Source organism: Danio rerio, chromosome 9, assembly GCF_052040795.2.
Source record: "Danio rerio strain M-AB ecotype USA chromosome 9, GRCz13ab, whole genome shotgun sequence".
NCBI classification, from domain to species: domain Eukaryota; kingdom Metazoa; phylum Chordata; class Actinopteri; order Cypriniformes; family Danionidae; genus Danio; species Danio rerio.
Window position 1 is genome coordinate 23,990,157 of NC_141029.1, and position 25,345 is coordinate 24,015,501.

At 37.4% G+C, this 25,345-nt stretch overlaps 3 protein-coding genes and 1 long non-coding RNA gene across 4 annotated transcripts in view; 1 reads left to right on the forward strand and 3 right to left on the reverse strand.

The window, feature by feature from the left end:
* The window catches only part of LOC147842349 (uncharacterized), a 736,864-nt gene that overhangs the window by 324,256 nt on the left and 387,263 nt on the right, over positions 1-25,345 (reverse strand). The window lies entirely within an intron of this gene.
* On the reverse strand, positions 5,644-6,581 carry crygm2b (crystallin, gamma M2b). The gene is made up of 3 exons (NM_001020783.1): positions 6,551-6,581; positions 6,102-6,344; positions 5,644-5,956 (listed from the first exon to the last, which is right to left on the reverse strand). The coding sequence occupies exons 1-3, from the start codon at positions 6,560-6,562 to the stop codon at positions 5,684-5,686; spliced, it is 528 nt and encodes a 175-aa protein (NP_001018619.1). The 5' UTR covers positions 6,563-6,581; the 3' UTR covers positions 5,644-5,683.
* Positions 12,813-13,653, reverse strand: crygm2a (crystallin, gamma M2a). The gene is made up of 3 exons (NM_001018121.1): positions 13,588-13,653; positions 13,234-13,476; positions 12,813-13,144 (listed from the first exon to the last, which is right to left on the reverse strand). Exons 1-3 carry the CDS (start codon positions 13,615-13,617, stop codon positions 12,872-12,874), a joined length of 546 nt encoding a protein of 181 aa, NP_001018131.1. The 5' UTR covers positions 13,618-13,653; the 3' UTR covers positions 12,813-12,871.
* Positions 16,114-18,582, forward strand: crygm2e (crystallin, gamma M2e). Its single transcript, XM_087267767.1, has 3 exons — positions 16,114-17,802; positions 17,906-18,148; positions 18,251-18,582. Exons 1-3 carry the CDS (start codon positions 17,794-17,796, stop codon positions 18,521-18,523), a joined length of 525 nt encoding a protein of 174 aa, XP_087123893.1. The 5' UTR covers positions 16,114-17,793; the 3' UTR covers positions 18,524-18,582.

Genomic DNA, 25,345 nt, shown 5'->3' on the forward strand with positions numbered 1-25,345 from the left:
GGGCGACACAGTGGCGCAGTAGGTAGTCCTGTAAGAATGTCGCTGGGTCGCAGGTTCGAGCCTTGGCAGGGTCAGTTGGCATTTCTGTGTGGAGTTTGCATGTTCTCCCTGCGTTCACGTGGGTTTCCTCTGGGTGGTCTAATTTCCCCCACAGTCCAAAGACATGCGGTACAGTTGAATTAGGTAGGCTAAATTTTCCGTGGTGTATGAGTGTGTGTGTGTGTGTGTGTGTGTGTGTGTGTGTGTGTGTGTGTGTGTGTGTGTGTGTGTGTGTGTGTGTGTGTGTGTGAGTGAATGAGTGCGTGTGAATGTTTCCCAGAGATGGGTTGTGGCTAAAAGGGCATCCGCTGCGTAAAAACGTGCTGGATAAGTTGGTGGTTCATTCCGCTGTGGTAACCTCATATTAATAAAGGGACTAAGCTGAAAAGAAAATGAATGAATGAATGATTTGGAAGGGTTGTGAATGTTAATGAGTTCTGTTCTCATTCTCCTTCTCTATTTATGGCTCTGGCTCCCTTGGCTTATGTCTCTAATAGTTACACAGTGAGATGTACTCTGACATAAATATTTACCAAATAATCATACTTCAGTTGTCAAAAAATATTTGAACAAACTGAATGGATTGTAAGTAAATAATAAATTATTAATTAATATATTATATTTATTTTATTATATTAATTAATTTTATTTGAAATGGTGAAAAGGTTTGTGCTAATATCAAGTAAGCTATCTGTCACGTTCCGGTAAAGGGAAAAAGGAGCGAGGACTCAATGCAGGGGAATGGGAATTTATTAAATAATAAAAATAAAATAAAATGCAAAATAAACTACCCCGAGGGGGAAAACACTAGTAAAACAAATAAACAAACAAACTTGACTGGGCAGGCACGACAGGGCAAGGCTGGACACAGCAGGACAGGTAAAGATAGACAACATGTGATGACGAACTCGCACAGGACAGCAGATATAAGGGGTTTATAAACTATAGGAAATTAACACAAAAACAGATGAACATAATTAACTAATAATGGGTTAACAAGGTGGGTGGGACTAGACAATAGACGGGAGAGCTCATGACAGAGAGACGACACAAGCCATGCGCTCACAAAAAAACAGTACAAGAACATGCAGCCAATGAGAGAACTCATTAACCGCATGTTCATGACAAGACCAGCACAACACTGAAACACACGACAAAAGCACATGACCACAATGTAAACATCGAGCCACGAGCTTTGACAAAAGACGCAAGACACGAGCACATGATAGATAAACACCTTACCGTGCGCTCACACAAAAGCAACGCGCATGCTTCATCTCAGCGACAACCAAAACTGAAACCAACTAGAAGGAGGCGCCGAGAATAAAGCAGCGCGATGCTGACAGAACAAACACAAACACTAGTACAAGAGGATGCGCGTCTGAGGGACGCAGAGCGTGCGCAGCCACATCAAGCGGCAGCGCGCACACTCTGCGTACACACACGACGGCGCGCGCGCACACAGAGACAGAAACAGGACCAGACATGAGTAGTGTCAGAGCTCTGCCACCAAAACAAGAATTTACAAGACCAAAGTGGCAGAACCCTGACAGCTATCTTTCCCTAACTGCTCCAGATTTATGTTTTGTGGATGAAACACAGGCTAAATTATAATAAACTTGACAAAAGGGACCAACAGAGATGTAGATTTTGTGGGTCTGACGGATTTGAAATCACATGTAGGAATTATTATCAACCTCTGCATAAACAGCAGGGCTGTAAGAATAATTAAGTATATGCACAAGGATTTAAATTTTTCAGTTGCTCAGCTCAAGCATTTTTGGTCATGTCATTACAAAATCGCAGTATTTAAGTCTGCATTTCTTTAAAAAATCAGATTTCTTTAAAAATTCCATTATTTTGTTCCATGTCTTTAAAATATAGAAATTTCTTTTACCACGGTATTTTCAAATTTCAGTAGAGTTTCTGCATTTTCCTGCTGCTCCTGAAGAAATTTTATATCTCTTTTATCTTGTTTTATCCGTGAATGAATAAATGCTTAAGCCTACGTACATGTATTTAAGTTTAATTACATACTGTTATAACAATAATGTTGTATAATAAACCCTATGAAACTGAAAATATTCACATTAACTTTATCTGTGGCTGAAAACACTGGCTGTGCATATGCCCCATTGAAACTGAATCAAAATAGCATTTTAAATGTGGAAATTAGCTAAGTAATAGGGATAAAAATGAATGTCAAGAACAAATGTTTGACCTTTTCGTTTGACAGGTTTACTAAGCAATAGAGTGAGCTCACATTCGTTCTCCCCAATCAACATAAGAAACCAAATCAGATTCAAATTTATTGTCCAGTCACCTTGCAAACACAATGAATTTGTCTTGGTGATAGGATTTCTAATACAAAAACTACAACATATTGCAGATGTAAGTATAAGAACATAAATTAAAACCAACAGTATTAGTAACCCCTCCTTCCATAAACAGACTTCATTATGCATATGTGGTATTTAAAGGTCTGGAGTAAATAAACAATTTTTGCCAGGTTGTTGTGGTGCGCAACGTAGCATCAATCAAATGGCAAGTGTGCAAAGAGAGAGTGGTCTGGGTGTAAGGGGAACAAACTAATTTTTAGAGCCCTCCTTTTCACTCTGGAGAGCTGGAACCAAAAATCTTCTTTGCAGTTTTTTTTATTGACAAATTATAAATATTCAGCAAAGCTCCATGCCATTTCCCCCTACACATTCATAATAATCTATAATCGTATTATTTATGCATACAGGTTATTAATATCTTAATATGAATATTAACTCTTATTAATGTAATACTTCTGTACAACGTTTCTGTACAGCATTCTGTATCAGCCCTTAAACTCAAGCCATTTCTATGTGTTTGCTTTCGTAGAAATAAATGGCCGTTAAGTAGACTAGTGGCTTTAATGAACAACTACTGGTTGACTATGACAATTTATAGTCTGGCGCAGCCCTAGTGTTATAGTCTCTGTCTTGTTTTAGTGATTATTTCTGTTTTGCCTTTGTGTTTATTTATGTCAATCCCTGTCACTTTAGCTTTCCTCTGTTTCCTTAGTTACCCTTGTTAGTTGCAATGGTTGTTTATTTTCTCCACCGCCTTGTTTTCTAATTTGTTTGTTATTTTATTGTCTGCATCAATATATATACTTTGTATATACTTTGTATATATACTTTATATCTTGCCTTTAGTTGTTAGTCACACGCTATATCTGATTGTTTTTTGCTTTTCCTTAGCATTTGATTTCTTTTATGTTTCTGGACTCTTCAATAAATCACAATTATGCTGCATTTGGATCCTCAACATCTTTTTATCCCTGCACTCTGAATCTGCATTGCCATTGAGTTGTCTGAGATGCCTGTGGCTTTTGACCCAAAGCCTCCTGACCCACCAGGGTTGTGACCAAAAATGACTGACTTTACAACATCTTTTCAGATTGTTTATTACTGTAAATTCTATTTTACGTATACTCATTATAGTCTTATATACTATTACTGGAAGTATCATTCCTTCCATCATTCCTTGTTCACCAAATTCTTATACAAGTAAAACTGAGTTGCTTTTTATTTGGTACTCTCACTTTAAATCAGAGCACACTTTTTCTGGCATGTTTAGTTTATAATTTAGTTTCATAATAAAATGAAAAATGTATTGCCAAAAACTGTATTTATGTCATTTTGAGACCAAATTATGCCACCCATTGTAACATTCTGCCTAATTAAAGGCTATTGTAATGAAGTTCACGGCCCTTTGGCCGCCGGGAAGAAGGAGGCGGAGAACCGACGCAGTTTTTAAAATATTTATTTATAACATGGGGGGGTTTGGCGCCACAGCACCCGCGAGACCTATGAGACGGGCCGAGAGAAAAGGAGATGGAAAAAAAAGGAGGAAAGACAGTGTAGACCGAGAAAGGGGAGAGAGGAAAAAGAAAAAAAATTGGGGTTCGGTTCTCCAGACACGCTACCACTCGGTCCTCCACCAGCTGAGAGATGCGACGACGTGCTGGGAGCCCTGTGGAGGAATCTATGCACCCGTCCGTCTTCTGGCATCCGGCGGCGGTTCTCCTGGCTGGCTGGCGGCATCTCTGGTCTCCTGCTCCGCTCCCGCTTCGGTGGACGGATGCAGGATATGGCATCATGGCGGATCGCGGCGACTCCCCCGGGTTCTGTGGGATGGCTCCCTTCAGCACTTTCCCCTCCGGTGATGAGCCCGCGTCCCCTGCTCCTCCCCATGCTGGGAGACGGCAGCAGGCAGATCCTTTCCTTGCCAGCCTCAGGCCGCCCCGGCACTCTGGGCAGATGAACGGGTTTCTCCCCCACTCGGGTTAACTCCCGAACACTCGCCCCCTCTCTCATCGGCGTGGGCATCTGGACAACGCGTCCCTCCTTCTCCCGGGCTTCGGCACCACTGTAATGAAGTTCCCGGCCCTTTGGCCGGGGGAAGAAGGAAGCGGAGAACCGACGCAGGTTTAAATTATTTATTAATAACAGTGACGCAAGCTCCTCACGGAGACTGTCTTCTCAACCAAAACAAACGGACGGCAACTCCTCACAGAGACTGCCGTCAAACTTAAAGCAAAAGTAAAATATGTCCGGGCCCGGTCCTCTCTCGGCTTCCTCTGCCATCGTTCCTCCTTTTATCGTCTAGAGCTCCTTCCGTGGGATCCGAAGCAGGTGCACACTGCAGGTGTATCCACTTATGCGGTGGCCTCACTCCGTTCCCACAGCTCTCGGCCACGCCCCCTAGCTAGAGCAATCAAGCTCATTGTTGAAATTTTTTTTAACATTAATTCACAATTAGTTATTGATATGGCTACTATTGGCAGAATCACACTGAATAAACTCACAAATTAAAAGCTCTCTTTCTGTTTGTGTAATATTTTCATTTAGCTGTGATTTGGCCTTTAGAGCCAGGGAAAATTATAAATAAGCCTTCAGACAGCATATGTGATCAGTTCTCTTTTCACCTGAACTGTCAAATACACACACAGCTGTTAATTAATTGTGTGGCATTACAGAGGGTTTATTTCACGCCTTACTGGACTTGTTGCTGTCAGCTCTCTCTCTTTTTCCTCTTTTTGCCGTCGTGTTAATACGAGTGAGGGTAGGATGGAACGTGAGATTGACAGGCAGATTGGTGCAGCAGTAATGCGGTTGATGTACCGGTCCGTTGTGGTTAAGAAGGAGCTGAGCTGAAAGGCAAAGCTCTCAATTTATTGGTCAATCTACGTTACTATACTCTCACCTATGGTCTTGAGCTTTGGGTCATGACCGAAAGCACCAGATCTTGGATAAAAGTGTCCAAAATTAGCATTCTTCGCAGGGTGGCAGGGCACACCCTTATAGATAGGGTGAGGAGCCTTGTAACACGGGGGGGAGCTCGGAGTAGAGCTGCTGCTCCTCCACATTGAGAGAAGTCAGCTGTGGTGGCTTGGGCATCTGTTTCGGATGCCATCTGAATGCCTACCTAGGGAGGTGTTCCAGGCATGTCCCACCAGGAGGAGGCCTTTGGTGCTATATGTGTTTTAAAAAACAATGTTTCCGTTTATGACCATTTATGAAATGTTTTATTAAAACAGACATTAAAAAAAATTGTTCAAAACACACTGCATAGTGTTGATTAGAAGTCATTTTATTGAAAATTTTGAATCTTAGTACATAGAGTCTATGATACGCCTCATGCTCATGAATCTCGTGCCACCCATTTCTCTGAAGCTCCTGTACTCTCCAGGCCTCAAGTACATCATCCTGCCTCTATATTGGGGCTGCTCATACATGAGCCAGTGGCCATCCATCACATGGCAGGACTGGCAGTGAGACATGCGGTAACGGTCCATGATGTTGTCACAGTCATCCATGAGCTCGTACATCTGACCTCCAAAGTTTTCTCTCTCGTAGATCTTGATTCTGTAGGATCCCCTGTGCTATAGTAAAGTTGTCAACAGGTCACTTATTTTTCATACTTTTTACCAATATCAATTTTAAAAGTATCAAAAATAACTTTTTGGCACAAGGACTTAAAACATTTTGTTAAGGATTTTACACATATAAAATGTTCAGGAAACTCACCATGGGGATGATTCGGCAAGATCTGATGCAATCATTCATTCCAAACATTGACATGTAATCAGCATAATCTCCTTTTCTAAAGAAATACTGATTTCCCATGTAGTTGGGTCGGTCGTACATCATGAAGCAGCCGCTCTCTATTCTGCAAGAGTGACAACGGCTCAAGTAGGAGGACATGTCAGCACAGTCGCTCATGCACTCATAAGAGCGACCCTGAAAGTTCCTGTCCTCGTAGAAGATGACCTGGGACAAGCAAAACAATCAGCATTGAGTGAATTACTGTTTAATAGTTCTATATTCAATATTTATCACCCCCCAAAATACCAGATGACTCTTTAAAATTGATTTGTTGCACACAAATTGCACTTAGAGCTGAAATGTCATTATCAGTCTGCAAGGTGAACAAATCACATTGTAGATAAATTGAGCATTTGTTTTTTTTATCTTACCTTTCCATGCATGGCTGGAGTTGTGATTATTACAAACTTGCTACTGTAACAACAGCCTGCTGCCTTATTTATACCATATGGTCTACCAAAGAATTTGTATTCCTATTGTTTAAAAAGTCCTTAGTCAGCTGCATGGTGTAGTGAGTGGTACAATTTGCCACTACAGAACAGAATAGGGTTATTATTTTAGCGCTTGTGGTGGAGAATATTAGAAATTTCTGCTTGTTAAGCAATTCTGACAACAAGAAGGCAAAAATACAAAGCAAAAATAGCCAAAACACAGCTCATACTAAATATGCTTGTGTACATAGGGCTAATCTTGACTATTAATTTTATTTAACTGATTGAGTCTGTAAACGACAATAATCTCTGTTGGCATTTTAAAATATTTCACTGAATTAAGTAGTACACTACATTTTCACATTGGGCTGATGCTAACACTTTGATTAGAGTTAGTTTAATGAAAGGATCCTTTGCATTTCATGTTTGAATTTTAGTTTTTATTTGCTTGTTTGTGTTAGAGAGTGATATTTAAAATAATGTTCACAACAGATTTTTTAGTTTTTTTATTTGAAATTTATTTTAAATAATATATTTTTCACTATTTGAATGGTAGATCAGTTTAAAGTTTGTACTTTTGAAAATTGTATGGTGTGTGGTATCTTGTTCGTTAAGAACTTTGTAGCAATTCACTTGTTCACAATGTTGTAGGAACGGCATGGCATATTACAATTGGGGAACAGTTTGAGAGTGACAATCTGCTATACTTACTGTAATGAATTGGGTGTCAACAGAGGTGAGGATTGAATTGGAGTTTTGTTTTGAGAATGGTGGTACAGGTAAGGTCAAAACAGGGACAGATAAAAATATGCAGGAAATCATATTCAAAGTCATATTCAAAGTCATATAGTCAGAACAATGGCAAAACAAAATGAACAAAAAAGAAACAAGTGTCAAAACATGGCTAGACAGGGCAAGGATAACACTTAGAATTGCTCACTCACAGCTAACAACATTCAGCAACGGATGTGTGCGTGTGTGTGTGTGTTTGTTGTGTATATATAGTCCAAGTGATCAGTCTTAACTAGCCTCAGTTGTGTAAGTGTTCTCAGGGGTGATGATCTGAAACTGGTGTTTGTGTGAGGTGCTTGATGGGATATGTAGTTTGGATAATTGACAGATGTGTAGTTCTCCAGCAATCTGCCAAGGCTAGATCACCGTTAATCTTATGGTAAACAATTATGCACTTGTGCTTTTAACACAATAGTTATTTTTCAGCTTAGCAATGTTAAATATCTAAAAAAGTTAATGCAATTATAGCCACCCGATTCACAACTGCTGCTTTGGTCAGTTTTATTTCTTGACAAGAATTGCATTTATTTATGCAAAGAATGTGTTTTTGCCAACTTCAAATTGGGACTTTTGAAATACAGATAAACTTCAGGCTAAAATCAGATGAGTATAGAACACAGAGGCACATTGCATATACAAATGCATGCTAGAGCCCAATGATACCTTTTTTGGGGGGCCAATACTGATCATCAGAGAATAAAAATTCTAATATTGGCATATTGGCCAATATTCTTTATAGTATAGTACAATACCTGTCACCTAACCATTCGTGTTCTATTCAGTCATATTTTAAATACTAATGACTTTTTACAAATGACTAAAGTCTTTTTTTTCAATGTTCTATAAAAATTACTTAATGAGCTTTATTTTAATTAATGATTATTTTAAAGGGATTACATTTTAGTAATCAAAACATGAGTCTTATACAAGTGGTCCTCAACCACCAAGCCACAGTGTCACGGTTGCAGGTTTGTGCGCTTTTCCGGAGTGTATGTTTGATCACGTGGGTTTGTTTTGTTTTGGTTGTCCATGTGTATTTGTTATGCTCACGTGATATGACGACACTCAGCTGGGCTGATTACACGCCAGCTGAGGCTCATTATTAGACTTTTCTATGTTTCTTTGTCAGTTCGTTACACCTATTCATATGTGTGTTGTCTGTGCTCAGGCCCCTGAGGAGATTTACCTGGACCCTGTTTTCCTGTCTGTTCCTGCCCTGTGTTCATCGTCCTCCTAGCCTGCCACTATCATTGTTTGTTTATTTTGACATTGTCAAATAAACTTCATCGCTTGCATCTGGATCCTCTTAGACTCTTATTTTTGAACGTTACATACAGACCGGTACTGTACTGTGGATGAATTGTTACCGGGCTGTACAAAAAATCATTAATTGTTTCCATTTTATTTATTATGCGTGTCTGAACAATCTTTTATTTTTAAAAAAATGACTGTATTCTCGGGGCGAGGCAGTGGTGCAGTAGGTGGTGCTGTTGCCTCACAGCAAGAAGGTCGCTGGGTCGCTGGTTCGAACCTTGGCTCAGTTGGTGTTTCTGTGTAGAGTTTGCATGTTCTCCCCTCCTTCGTGTGGGTTTCCTCCGGGTGCTCCGGTTTCCCCCACAGTCCAAAGACATGCGGTACAGGTGAATTGGGTTGACTAAATTGTCCATAGTGTATGAGTGTGTGTGTGAATGTGTGTGTGGATGTTTCCCAGAGATGGGTTGCGGCTGGAAGGGCATCCGCTGCGTAAAAACTTGCTGGATAAGTTGGCGGTTCATTCCTCCGTGGCAACCCTGGATTAATAAAGGGACTAAGCCGACAAGAAATTGAATGAATGAATGACTGTATTCTCTTGTACTGTATACATCTCGGTCACCTGAGCACCCAAATTTAACCCACAAGCAGCCAAATGAGTAAGAAACAGAAGTCTTTGGAAAGTTTTCCACGGACCCACGGACTGCAAAGGAATGGATCCGTAACCCATTTGTCAACAAATCAGGTGAATCCACCTTGTCTTTGCTAGAAATTCAAATGCTGGAGATAGCAAATGACTGAGGCCTTTTAGGGGCTGTTCATACTGTACAGTTTGTCTTTTTAAGAATTTGCGCAATTTATTTCCATATATTTCCACATTTCATTATAGCCATAAATATTAGTGCTGATTCATAAATAAAACTTGTATCAAAGCTGCAGCAATGTTTTGTCAGCTTGTCATCCTCTGAGAAAATGGTTGATAGTCACATAGAAACCTACAAACCACCGAACCATAAAACTAGTAATCACCCACTTGAATTTTTTAATTATCATTCATAATTGTTTCGTGTGATAAAATCAACTATATATTATGTGCTGTATATCGTGGTTGGGGCTATTACTTTTTGCTTCATACAGCGTCTGAGTAAACAATGTGCATGACTGACAAACTACAGTTATAATAGCCTTAGTAAGCAACAGGCACACAGCACTATTGTGTATTGCTGTAATCATTTACTGACAAATCTGCTGTGGTACAGCTGCCTGAATGCCCTGGTGCTTGCTGAACAGAACAGAAGGACAGAGAGGAAGCATTGCACTGGGAGATTCAGAGCTTGTGCTTGCGGAGCAAAATTGGCAGAAATATTTAGCTTAACAACAGCCAAGGTTTATACCAAAATGTTGCTGTTTTTGTCAGTATATTTGTTTGATTAAAAAACACTGTTAAAAGCTAGATATCTTTAAAAAAAATGTGCTAAATAATCAGTAAGGGCTCTATTTTCAGGATCCATGTGCAAAATGAAAAGCACAGGGCACAAAGTCATTATGGGCATGTCCAAATCCACTTTTGCTATTTTAAGGACTTAAAAATTCACTTTGCGCTGTGGCGCAAGGTCTAACAGGGTTGAGCGTATTCTTTTAATGAGTTATAGGTGTGTTTTGAGAATAAACCATCTCCCATTCTCCCAAAATGTACAACATTCCAAGAGTCAGTTGCGTCACGCCATAGCGCATTTGCTATTTACATGACGGACTTTGTAAGTGGAAAAACTAAACCCTTCACTAGCAAGAAAACAGTTAAACAGAGCTTATACAGCGCGAGAATGAGAGATGAGCCTCCTTATTCCTTACTTTCACTTTTACTCTCATGGATAGGGAAACATGTTGTATGCACAGACATCCATTAGCCTATACATAATTAACTTCATTTGTTAAGCGCAAAGATTTGTTTCAAAACTATTTCTAAATTCAGTTCTATTTTCCAACAAACTAATTATTGAACAATTATAACGAAGTGTGTCGAGTCATATCCAAATACACATGCTGGGGCCCATATGGTCTAAAACCTGGAAGGTGGGCATATCTAAGCTTGTTTTTATTAAAACAAATATAAATATACATTTATTTAATAATCCTACTACTAATAATAACATTATACAAAAGAAAATTGTTATGAATAAACGAATTTTTTTTTTTTTATATTTTAATCCTTAAATTCTTTTGTCATTTGTAAAGATATTTGCATATTGCTGTACATCTTGTGTGTATTAAGCAATGTGTAAGCGAGGCACACAAATCTATTGAACAGTCTATTTTAGTTCATCAAAATAGCAATGCGCCTCAACACACTTCTTTTTTAGACCAGAACACCTAGGTGATAATATGAGCCTAAATTAATTTGCTATTTAAACAGCGTGGTGCAAAATAGCAAAACTAGCAAACAGCTAAAGTGTCATGCCTTGCACCGCATTGCGCCGGGTGTATGATAGGGCCCTACGTGTTTTCCAGCCAGTCAAAAAACTTATAGTCTTATACTTAAAATATAATCACAAAATAGTCAGTTACAGCAGGGGTTCTCAAGCTTTTTAGCCCGCAGCCTCCCGAATTGCAATGCTAGTGAGGCATGACCCCCAATATCCTCTGAGGTGGTTATAAATATATAACCCTCACACGCCGGCACACATATATATCAATATGCCTATTGGAAGTCAATTCTTCATTTAATTTTGAAGAATGCCACTCAGAGACTATCCTCCATGTTCAGTTGTGGCCTGCATTTATGTTTAATGTACATGATTGCCGTAAAGATGTCAGAAAGTTAAACCTGGTGCCTGAAAATTTGCTGTGTCTTTACTATTACATAATTACTCTAGGGGTCGCAAAAAATGGAAAGGCTGATGGCTTTTTATTTGCATGTTGTTTTTTAATGTAACTAAATGCTATTTTTTTTTCTTCTGTAGGTTATAGATAAAATGTTTCATTATAAATTAATTATTTTTGGAAATCCCCAAGCGGCTCCCCTTCATCATGACCCCCCGCTGGGTCCCGACCCCTACTTTGAGAACCACTGATTCAAAAGCCTAATTTTGAGAGTGCTTTACCTGCTTTATGTATGCAACACAGTTTATTCTGTGTTATAAATAGTTTATAGAGAATCTAAGTTTCTAGTGTGTAAAAAATTAAAATAAATAAAAAATTTAACTCAAAATAAATCCAAAATAATCACTGCTGCTTCTGTGAAAATGAATAGAGACATCAGAATTAAACTTGTTATATTTCATTGCAATTCAATACATTTTTATTAACTTTTCATTTTGTTTACAGAAAATCTATTAAGCACTTTTTTTCAGGATAAAAAACTCAGAACCTTACCCAAACACTTTTCATTCAAATTTCTTGTGTTCTTCATACTTTAATTTATAAAAGTAAAAAAAAAAAACATCACCAGTTAATCACCTGTCATTTCATATAATGGGTTCATACAAAAGTTAACCTTAAATTCAGTAATTTTGAGGTAACTTTTTGACCACATGATGTTTTCTTGTCAAATATCCACACACTGTGGATCCACAAAAATCAGCACATTAGCCAGTCTTTTTGAGCAAAGTAAAATAATTGATGATTGACATTCTGCCACAATATGGTGACAGAGGCTGCATAATATGTCCATAGAGAAAAACTGAACAAGTCATTTTAGATCAGGTAAGTGATATTCTAAGTCAATCTCTCTCTCTTTTGTATTTGGTATCGCTGTATTTATACCATAGTAATCTATTAGTGTTTGCTTTGGTTTTTTCGGGGGGAATTATTGTGAAATCCCCATTGCAACAGAGAAAGACTGGGAAATCTCTGTAGACTGATGGCATTTCATGCTGCTCATTCATTGTCTGTTAGTGGAAACATTAGTGCTGGCCTGGTGGCATAGTGGTTAGCCTCAGAGTAAAAAGGTAGCTGGTTCTGGCTGTTTCTGTGTGGAGTTTGCAGGTTCTCCTGGTGTTTTGTGTGTTTATTTAAGTGAAGTAAACAACATTTTAAGGCAGCATGAACACATACTTTAAGTTGAAGCAGCATACATTTTTTACATTGCATGTCACAATGTTGTTTTGCTAGATTTAATCTTAGTATGCTAAAAAAGATAAATAAGTAGATTCTAAGAGAGTAGTTTAAATGTGCTTTATTTTCAAAAGGAACATTTTCTTGCAAAATACAATCAACTTTTTAATAGAAGGAATCATTGATACGCCTCATGCTTAGGAATCTCATGCCACCCATTTCTCTGGGGCTCCTGTACTCTCCAGGCCTCATGTACATCATCCTGCCTCTGTATTGGGGCTGCTCATACACAAGCCAGTGGCCTTCCATCACATGGCAGGACTGGCAGTGAGACATTCGGTAACGGTCCATGATGTTGTCACAGTCATCCATCATCTCGTGCATCTGACCACCGAAGTTCTCCCTCTCATAGATCCTCATTCTGAAGGTTCCCCTATGCTACAAATGTGTAAACATTAACAGACATATACTAGTTGTAAATGCATTTAGTAACTAAACACTGTGGAAAGTGTAGTATATTTTCTTACCATGGGGATCATACGGCAGGATCTGATACAGTCATTCATGCCAAACATAGACATGTAATCAGCATAGTCTCCCCTCCTGAAGAAATACTGATTTCCCATGTAGTTGGGACGGTCATACATCATAAAGCAGCCGCTCTCAACTCTGCAAGAGTGACAGCGATTAAGGAAGGGAGACATGTCAGCCACATCGCTCATGCACTCATAAGAGCGACCCTGGAAATTCCTGTCCTCATAGAATACGACCTGGAAAGATTAAACATAACAAGGTTACTTGTAAGTGAAGTATCCATGTGAATAAATACTGCATTGATGGAGAGAGAGAGGAAATTATTTGTTTCTCATTTTAGTACTTACCCTGCAGGTGTTCATGCTGGTGCTTGTCATTTTTATTATTATTATCTGAAACGCTTCCGTTTACGCTGCTCTGTTCCCTTGCCAGGTTTGTCCCTTACTTTTATACCCGGGCATACTGAATAAAACCATGTGCTTGCTATTGAAATTTGAGGACAACCTCCTGATTCAGCAGATCAGTATGGAAGCGTTTAGAGTGCATTTATTGTGGTCCATTATAACTAAACCTACAGGTGGTGTACAGTTTACACAATGCCATGTTCATTCGTTTCTTCAAAAAGATTATGCATAATAAAATACTACTTTTATTGTGCTTAAAGTTTTAACACTGACAAATGCAGAACAGTGTGTTTGTCAAAAACAATTTCAAATTATTATTAATATTAAGAATTAAAAATAAAACTGTTATAATATTCTATTTTTATATCATATATATAAAGTGATGTATGTAAAGTGTATCACAATTAGTGTATATACATATAAAGTTGCAAAGTTCCATCACAAATGATTACACATGACACACATGACCCTTTAAAACATGATTTAAATTAGTTTTAACTGTTTCATGCCTGCATTTTCATTTATATATATATATATATATATATATATATATATATATATATATATATATATATATATATATATATATATATATATATATATATTAGTGCTGTCAATCGATTAAAAAAACAACTAATTAATCACACTTTTTTTGACAATTGTGATTAATCGCTGAAACTTGTGATGTTGGCTATTAAAATGTAAAATTAAGACAAAAACTATTTAAATTCAAAATATAATTGTTAATCAGAATTTTTGTTTAACTTGTAACACAGATTTCTTCATGTAAACAACAAACCCACAATAAACCATCAAGATCCTATCTTGACAGCCATATTTATTACAGAAATAAAAACACAGGCATGTTAATGTCATTTGAATTTCAAAACAATCAATGACAATAAAGAAAAATTTATTTCCAAGTTGGATTCTAAGTGGACTGCAAAAAAAAATGCCAAAATACAGGCATTGCAAATATGGAAAATGGAAAATTATAATAACAATAAAGTATTGAATACAAACAATTGGACTCATTGTAAAGTTGTATTGTTGTGAGTTGAGAACATTAATTATAAAGTAGAAACAATTTTGTTTAGTCCTTCTTTACATTCAGCCAGTTGCTAAAACAATCCAGTCTTTTGACATTATTGGGGGAGAGTGCAACGCAATCTCATGGCAATTCATAACTTTTTTGATTTAGTGGCCACGGACAACAATTTTTAGGCAGGTTTGTTGCTAAGAAACACGCGCGCATGCGTGCGCACACACACAGACACACACACACAGACACACACACAACGCACACAGGACAGGGCTGCCGGAGCGACTCCCTTCAGATTCAACACGCATGATCGCGTTCATCAAATTTGCTTAAACTAGGCATTCTAAAGTATGGCTGTATTTCACAAGGATTCTGACAAATCAACGTAAAGCAGACGCTTTACAAAAGTTACATTTAATGGGGAAACCCGTCAAATTTACTGAAACATTGAAGGTCGCATGCTGAAAGGCAGAGGAATGCACTGTATTTAACAGCTCACGACTTCATCTGGCACTTCATTTACATGGACTTTAATACTCAGATTTTAATATGATTAATATAATACTCTTATTAAGAGTCTAACATTCAAGCAGCATTTTTTATTTTTATTTTTAATCTTAAAGGACCACCAAGTCATGAAATGCAGAGGTTTTCCTTTCCGTTTGCCATGCGGTAACAAATTTCATTAAAACAAAAGTTAAAAGTTAAAAATGAAACATACGAAATTGCAAGAAACTGTGGAGGAGCTCTGGAGAGCCTGGTAATGCGACATTAATTGTTTTATACTAAAACTTGCCTTCAAAAAGTGCTTCCTTGGTGTTATCCATATTTCTTTGCATGTTGAACACATGCAAAGAACACATTGATAAAAAACTGCAACTGCGTAAATTGCGTTATTATTTTGAATAAAATTATAATTGCGTTGCGTATTTTGAATAAAGCTGCACACTAAATATATGGAACCAGAACAACGCATTATTCATCATTTATATGATTGTGTGTTCACTGGCTTTTTATATATATATATTAACTAAATTAGTTAATATATATATATATATATATATATATATATATATATATATATATATATATATATATATATATATATATATATATATATATTAAAACAATCTGTGCAAGCAGCTGAAAATGTACAACATTATTACTTGTAACCCTTACAGATGAAGCTTTACAAATGACTTTTATATGTGCAGTCAAGTTAAAATTGTATTTTTATGGGAAATTTGCTGTGAACACTTGTTTTCATACAAATCCACATATGTTCAAATGCGATCACGTTGCTTTCCAAAAACAATGTTGTAGAGATGCACTGAAATGAAAATTCTGAAACTAAAATTTGCACTTGACTGAAAACTAAAAAAAAAAAAAAGCATCCGTGTAAACACACATAGACACACACAGACATACATAGACAAGGACACACAGCATCATGCGCTTTTATTCACGCACATAAACACTCGCTTGCTCGGTAGCGATATTGTTAGATCGCCCGCTCCCATTTAAATTACACCAGAATTATACAAGCTGTCTGTATAAACACACATAGACACACTCAGGCTTAGACAGTGACACACAGCATCATGCACTCTCTCATTCACACACATAAACACACTCGCTCACTGGGGAGCAATATTGCTAGATCGCCCGCTCCCATTCAAATTACACCAGAGTTACCGACCGCTCCCGCGGTATTTGGAAATTTATTCCTGCGCCGCAAGAAATCTGGTCGGGTGCCACAGCTCCCACGGTAAAGCTGCGGGAATGCACACCTCTATCCAGAAGTATTGCTGTACAAGTCAAGAGGAGAGGAAAAAGTCATGCCAGCAGGTCAAATGGGCCACAGTGAGAGTGAGAGAGAGAGAGAAGTTGAGTTTACTTTAATTCTCTCAATCGCAGTGAAATAGAAGCTTCTGCAGTAAGTGTCAGTGAAAGACTGTGCAGAAAACACACACGCAGTGAAATTGTGCACAGTTTCTGTGTTCGCCTCCCTCGCCAGAGTAAGCTATGGCGACGTGCAATGAGACAAATGGCAGTGCAAATGAGACAAATAACGTCAGTTCATAATAACCGGTTATGATTATTACTGAACCGATACCGGATTGTCCGTGTCTGCATCACAGTGCACCGAAGAAACAATTAATTTTGACAACCCCTAATATATGAGTACATGAGCAGAATAACCACAGAGTGGATTATTGAGCGATTTTGAACTTTGACTTTGGTATGAAAGACAATGCAATCAATGTGTTTGATAGCACAGTGCAGCAATTTAGGACTCCTATAATGTTCCAAAATGTATTAAATCTATTAAAAGATTCGTCCAGAGCTCTATTATCATCAGCACATCGTTTTGTACTGTAGGTTGAAGATCAGTGTACCATTGAGGGTTTTCAAACTTAAAATTGTTAACTTTGGATCATTCTAAGCTCTGGATAAACAGAATCCTGGGTTACCTGTAATCACATGGTGCATATTATACCTGGGGTTAACAGATAATCTTGGATATTTGTTGACAGATGTTTCAAACTGTTCAACCATAACTTTCTGGTCAATGATCTTATGTCCATATTTGTGGTATCACTGTTTTTTTTTTTTATTAAACAAACAGTGAGCAATATGTTTATGTACAGTTTCTTTGCTTAGATCAATAATTTGGCTGTAAAAAACACTCTAAATGTATTGTACAGGTATTAGTTTAGTGTTTCCTGAAATATAACTTTGACTTTCTTAAAGTGATTGCTACCATTGACTTCAGATGAAAATCTTCTTAAAAGTCAATTGGATGTCCTGAGGATGAGTAAGCTGACAGCATATAGTCATGTTTTGTATTTGAGTCTCATAAACTCAAATTGATTTGACTTCTAAACCTACAAGCTAGAAACTCATTAACATATAGAGTTTCATTAACATATTACGAAAGCAATTCAGCTTTCCATGGGCCTCTATACCATGCTGCTTTGTCAGGATTTTTCACAATAGGAGGCACATATTCTTTAGGTTTGGGCAGGTATAAATGTAAGGGTTAACATGAGCAGATTGCCAGTGCACTATTACAAAAGTGTTCCAAAAGGACGATCATTATCATCATGGGCAGAGTAAGTACTAGAAATGAAAAACAATGATATATCTATAGAATGCTATTTTCATTCAAAAATGCATTCAGTGTGTTTCAATGTTTCTCCTTGTGTTCCAAAATAGATCATCTTCTATGAGGACAGGAACTTCCAGGGTCGCTCTTATGAATGTATGGGTGACTGTGCAGACATGTCTTCTTACATGAGCCGTTGCCACTCTTGTAGAATAGAGAGTGGCTGCTGGATGATGTATGATCGTCCCAACTATATGGGCAATCAGTATTTCTTCAGGAGGGGTGACTATGCTGACTATATGGCTATGTTTGGCATGAATGATTGTATCAGATCCTGCCGAATGATCCCCATGGTAAGTAAATAACATACATAATGCAGTAGCCGCAGAACTGGTTACTAAATGCTCTTGTAAATACTTAGCACACTTTTTACATTTCTGTTTATATGTTTGCAGCACAGGGGATCCTTTAGAATGAGGATCTATGAGAGGGAGAACTTTGGCGGTCAGATGCACGAGATGTTGGATGACTGTGACAACATTCAGGACCGTTACCGCATGTCTCACTGCCAATCCTGCCATGTAATGGATGGTCACTGGCTCATGTATGAGCAGGCCCGCTACAGAGGCAAGATGATGTACTTCAGACCTGGAGAGTACAGGAACTTCAGTAATATGGGTGGCACAAGATTCATGAGCATGAGACGTATCAATGATTCTTATTTTTAAAAATAGATTTTTTTTTTTACATAGGAACGTGATGTTTCAATAAAGTACAGATGAACCAATTCCTAAATTTAAAGTGCACGCTGTTTTCTTTATTTAAAAATTTACATGGAGAAAATTAAAAATGATCGTTTGGCCAAATAGGTCTAAGAATTTGTAATAATAATAATAATAATAATAAAATCCCCAAAAAGTCCACAAAATGTCCAAAGAATCAGTTGGACCTGCAGCTGTCATACTGTTTCCATCAAATTATTTTTATGCGCATTTTGGATATGCGCATAAAAAAATTGGTTGATGAAAATGCCAGGATGCGCACATATTTTGAAAATGCAAATAAAAAAATTTATGCACACAATGGAAACACTTTTACCAAACAAATTCCATTATGTGCATTAAAATAGTGATTTTGTTTTAAGAGAACATGTGATGATAAAAAATGTGTGTAAATGGACAAACTAGCAGGTTGATCACATTGTAAAACAACTGAAATGTTGTTTTGGTCATTATAAAACACCATTTCACTATTAGTGTTTTCATAGTATTAATTACCTCCAGAACTGTCAAGAGTGTCTGCGCTCTGCGTTTCACGTCTTTAAACGCCACCATGCATTCATTGCATGTCAGTGTTGTCTTCTGATATGCAAGTCTCAGTGTGGCTTAAAACCATACCATAGTTGTTCAAAACACTCCTGCAACATAAGAAGCAGTGGGTCATTGTTGCAAAAAGAACTTGCAGCAAATGTATACAGCTTCATACAACCACAATGTTAATGTTTTTCAAGGATGTGTTGTTTAAAAAAAACATGGGGTGATAAGATATTCAAGGGGTTCAAGGGATTAAGTAGGGTCATAGATTAGACAGATTATCAATTTAATCAAGATAAATAGAGTACTGGTTTTACATAGGTAATAGTAAAAGAATAGATAAAAAATAAAGCAACCAGTCAAATCTTTTTTACTTTGATTAACTAGCTAAATTGAACCAACAACTTTTTTTTCTTGATGTTGGTAATGTAGCTGTGATTTTTATTTTTAGTTAAAACATTTATCAAGTGTTGAAAATATACACATTGAGAATGGTTTGGCAAACAAAAAAAATTAATAACATATATATTCTTTTCATATTTGGCCTGTAGGTGTCATTATAGTCAAACACTGGGACTGAAAAGCTAGTCAAAAATAACAAAGAGTGACCTTTAATTAGTTTGTGTCATAAAATAAATTATTTGGTCTAGCTGGCAATATGATATGATCGGTAAAATATACTTACTTAACATTTTAGATGCCACCCAAAATGTGAACCTCCTTGTGTGAGGGACCCCTCTCTTAAAATGTAACAGGCATCCTTGTATTTGTTTCTGTTACTACTTAATTTATTCATTATATTTTAAAATAATTATAACATTTATAACGTATGTTTAGTTCCTATTTTTTATTTCAATGTTTAAACTGTGATTATTACTGTTGTTTATACCTGGGGTTCCCATACCATAAACAGCTCTTTACAAAATGTTGGAAACCCCAGCTATAGTATAATGTAGTGGTCTTCAAACTTTTGTATACCACAGACCAGTTTTATTTATTTATTTTTTATTATTAAAGAACAATTTGGAGGGCTGATGTTGTATGGATACAATGGATGCAATATATTTTTTAAAAATATATTTTACCCCAAAAATCAGAACAGCAATTTTGGCTAATTTACCTGCCTTAACAATTTCTGGTGAAGAGTGGTGTCTGCAATGTTGCTGTGTTGGGTGTTTCATGTCTGTAATCTTTCTGATCATTATGAACACTAATGACACTGAATTGAGTCGCAGTTTTTATATTATTGTGAAATGAATTAACTACTGTGCTAGAACATAAGTATTAATATTGCATAATATGCCGCATGCTCATAAATCTTATCCCAACTGTATTCCTATAGTTTCCCCTCCTGAAGAAATATCCACTTCCCATGTAGCTGGGCTGATCGTGCATCAACAAGCAGGCACTCTCCACTTTGCAAGAGTGACAGGAGCTCATGTAGGAAAATTTAGCACAGTCACAGTGCACTCTTAAGAACAACCCTGGAAGATCCTGTCCTTGTAGAAAAGGACCTGAAATTTATGTTAAAATTAGTATTAATTTGTTGGTCTTGTCTGGAAACAATTCTTGGTATTGATATTGTACATTATCATTTATATTTATAACATTATAATGACATAAATATAGTTATAATAATAATAATAATAATAATAATAATAATAATAGCAATAATAATAATAATAATAATAATAGCAATAATAATAGCATCATAGTGTTTTTTATAGTAGCGAGTTGCTAAAAAAAAAAGATTGTAATTTAATTGAACATTTTTAGAAGACACAGTGCCCATGGTGTCACAACAGATTGTTGTGGCTCCAAAGCACTATTTTTGCTCTTGGTTAACTTGTTATACCTGCTCCAGTTAAAAAGACAGTTTGTTCCCTATTGTATATAATTACCTGACCCTGCAGTGCAGTGCACTGGTCTTTTACACAGACAACCATGTTCTCTTTCTACACTTGCCTAGATCATGCTTTTCACTATTTCCTAGGTTCATTTTTGATTCAATGCTTTCAGCAGGAATGAGAGGAGTGTTTTCAGTGTTTTCCCTTTTTCCTTTAGAATGTTTTTAAATGCTTGTGTCAGGTGTGGTTTGGGAGGAGATGAGGACTCAATATGCAGAAACAAAAGATGGGTTTATCAATAATACAATAAATCAACAAAAACTACGCAGAGGGAAACATTAATAAAATAAATCTTTACTGGACTGGCAAGGCTGGGCAGGACAAGAGAAGACAAGGTAAGATAAGGCAGAGTAGAAATCATCACAGAGAAAAGCTGATGACAAACTGGCAAAAACATGAATTCATTTTCCAGTTAAGTGGCTCTGTCTAGCTCTATACAGAGCTGCCAGAGCCAACTTGAAAAAGTAATTAAAAAAGCCAAGACAGACCTAAAAAGGAGACTAGTTTTCCATCTATCCAGCAATAACACTCGAGAGGTGTGGAACGGCATTCGTGACATCACCAACTGCAGAGGCTGTGATGTGACAAAAGGAGACCTGGGTACACCACTGGCAGAAAAGCTGAATAGCTTCTTTGCCCACTTTAAAAACAAAACAACAGCACCACTCATCTGCTCCCGTCCGACTCCCTACCCTATCTAGCTTCCTGCACCACTCCACACACTGTAACAGAGCAAGATGCCAGATGGATGCTCCTAGCAGTAAACTCCAGGAAGGAGTGGCAACCTGGCAAGGTGCTAAAGGCATGTGCACCTCAACTCGCCCTCATGCTCACCTCAGTCTTCAACCTCTTCTTAGCCCAAGTAATCATCCCTTCCTGTCTAAAGTCTGGGACAATCATCCTGGTACTAAAGAAGTTTTCCATCACTAGCCTGAATGGTTATCGTCCTGTGGCCCTTACTATAATAATAATGAAGTGCATTGAGAGACTGGTTCTCTGTCACATCAAGGACTATCTATCTCTGGACCTCAACCCCATATTGTGCGAACAGATCCACAGAGGATGCCATTGCCACAGCCCTCCATGCTGTGCTGGGCCATCTGGAGCAGCAGCAGAACAATGCTCGGATGCTCTTTGTTGACTACAGCTCAGCTTTCAATACAATCATTCTCGACATACTCGTCAGAAAACATTCTTGCCCCCCCCCAACCCCCCCCCCCCCCCCCCCCAAACCAGCCCCAAACTGTGAGACTTGGCCCCCACCGGTCCTCCACCCATACACTAACCATCGGCTCTGCACAGGGGTGTGTGCTAAGCCCTTTCCTGTATGGTCTATACACCCTTGACTGTAGTCTGTCCCATGACAGAAACCTCATTGTGAAGTTTGCTGATTACAGCACAGTGGTCGAACTCATCTTGAGGGGTAATGAAGTGGTCTTGAAGCTGGCAACATGGTGCTGGGAGAATAACCTAGCTCTAAACACCAAAAAAACTAAAGAGTTCATTGTCGCCATTCTTGAGGCACAGCACAGACTTAGCCCCACTCTACATCAATGGTGAGTGTGTGGAGAGGGTCCACACCTTCCGGTTTCTTGGCGTGATCATGTCAAATGACATCTCATGACCACGGCGATCATCAACAAGCTTCACTTCCTGAGAGTCTTCAGGAAGCACAACTTTGACCGCAGCCTGCTATTGACATACTGCATCACAGTATGGTACGGTGGCTGCACCATGGCAGACAGGGAGAGGCTCCAGAGGGTAGTCTAAGCAGCACAAAAGATCATCGGCTGCCCTCTCCCCTCCCTGCTGGACATTTACACCTCCCGCTGCCTTAGCAGAGCTGAGAACATCCGACAGACAGCTTTCACCCGGCATCTGAACGTCTCGACCTGTTGCCTTCAGGAGCAGGTGCCTACAGGTGCATCAGAATGAGGACAACCAGACTTGAGAAGCACTTTTTTCCAAAAGCCAATACCATCCTCAACTCACACATGCACTGACCCCATACATGCACACACTTGGACTGGCTTATAAAATAAAATCACTTAATATGCAAACTTAATTTGGAATTCATGCAAAACACATCTAATTGTATACATCCTGTACATATTGCAACTCTTGTTCAGCCTCAGAACTGTTTACTCCATCTCACCCTACTGCCCCCTCATCCCCTATTTTTTCACTATAGTTAAACACAACTGTGTAGGTAGATAATTTATCATGCTCTATGGAAAAAAAAAGGTTTTAAGTAATGCCATCAATTAATTAATTCCACTGTGTTTGTTATATCACAAATAGGCATGGGATGATAATTATTTTAAAGATACACCTCAGTTTGAAAAAGTATTTATATATATATATATATATATATATATATATATATATATATATATATATATATATATATATATATATATATATATATATTTATTTATTTATTTATTTTTTAGGACAACAGTATCTATATCAGCAAATATATTCAAAGATGCCGTTAATTGTAAAGAAATCTGTGTTTTTGAAACAAATGAAGAAGGCAGAAGTCAATGATTTATTTGAATTGTTTAGTCTGACATGTTTACTGTTACAAAATACTTTAAATGTTTCTCAAAAAAATAAATAATTAAATATTGTGTTCAAAGGGGAAACAAATTGTTGCTTTTTACCAAGACATTTACAAAGAAAATATTTTAGGGATGTAATCACAATATCGTGAAATTTTTGTGATATTTTTATCCAAGGTTATCCCGTCAGAATCTTATGCCGGCCCATGCCTAATCACAAACCTCTGTCATATTTTTTTCTACATTTCTAAAACAAGTGATTATTTTAAAGATTATATTTTGAGCATTTGACTTTTCCTCAGTGCTGATGTGCTTTCATTTTCATCTCACTCATGGTGAGTTTGGGCAAAGGAGTGTATAGGATAAGTAAAACTGGCCAGATTTTAGTTTGCCTGGCAGGAAAATTGACATTAAATACAAAGGGTGGTTATTATACCAAAAATGACCGACAATAAAAGCAGATTATTTTACAGCTAATATAATTTAAATCTCTGTGGAATTTTCCCAAATTACAACATAATGGGCTCTATTTTGACAATCCATTCGCAAAATCCAAAGTGCATGGCGCAAAAGCATTAAGGTTACGTCAGAATCCACTTTTGCTATTTTAAGGAAGGAAAACTCTGCACTGTGGTGCATGGTCTAACAGGGTTGAGCTTATTCTCTTAATGAGTTATAGGTGTGTTTTGAGAATAAACCAATCAGAGTCGCATCTCCCATTCCCTTTAAGAGTCAGTTGCGTCACGCCATAGCGCATTTGCTATTTACATGACAGACTTTGTAAGTGGAAAAACTGAACCCTTTACTAGCGAGAAAACAGTTAAACAGAGCATCTGCAGCGCGAGAATAAGAGATGAGCTTCCTTATTCTTTACTTTCACTTTCACTCTCATGTATAGGGAAACTTGTTGTACGCACAGACATCCATTAGCCTATACGTAATTAATTTAGTTTGTTAAGCGCAAAGATTTGTTTCAAAACTATTTCTAAATTCAGCTCTAATTTCCAGCAAAAGAATAAATTAACAATTATAACAAAGTGTGCTCAAAAAACTGAGTTACCTCCAAATACACATGCTATGCGCCATATGGTCTAAAACCTGACAGGTGGGCAAATCTAAGCTTGTTTTTAATAAAACAAATATAAATATGCATATAATAAATGATTATGCTACCTATAATAATATTATAGAAAAGCAAATTGTTATGAATAAACTGAAAAAGCCCCACGAGGTGATGAAGGCATCAAAGTATGGTTTTTATATTTATGTAGGCTAGAAAATAATATTTTATGTAATATTTTAATCCTTTAATTCTTTTTCATTTGTAAAGATATTTGCGTATTGCTGTACACCCTGTATGTTTTAAGCAATGTGTAAGCGAGGCGCACAACTAACACACTCTGCGCTGGACTATGGACCTGCTTTGAGCTGGTCTATTGAACCATCTATTATAGTTCCTCAAAATAGCAATGCATCAGCAATGCGTCATAACACACCTCCTTTTTTAGACCAGAATATCTATGGGCGCACATATGGTATATGATAGGGCCCTAAGTCTTATAGCTAAATATTATTTGGAGGGTGCTGAACAAGACTTATTCTTGGACAAAACTGGGGAGGAATTTAATGAAAAGTTTTTCCCATTAACCTTTTTGTGTTGTTGCTATATATGTAGTTAACGTGATTATCTGTATGTATGCTATAAACAGCCAATTTCATGCAAATACATGAACAATACTATAGTATAATATATAAACCAAAATAAA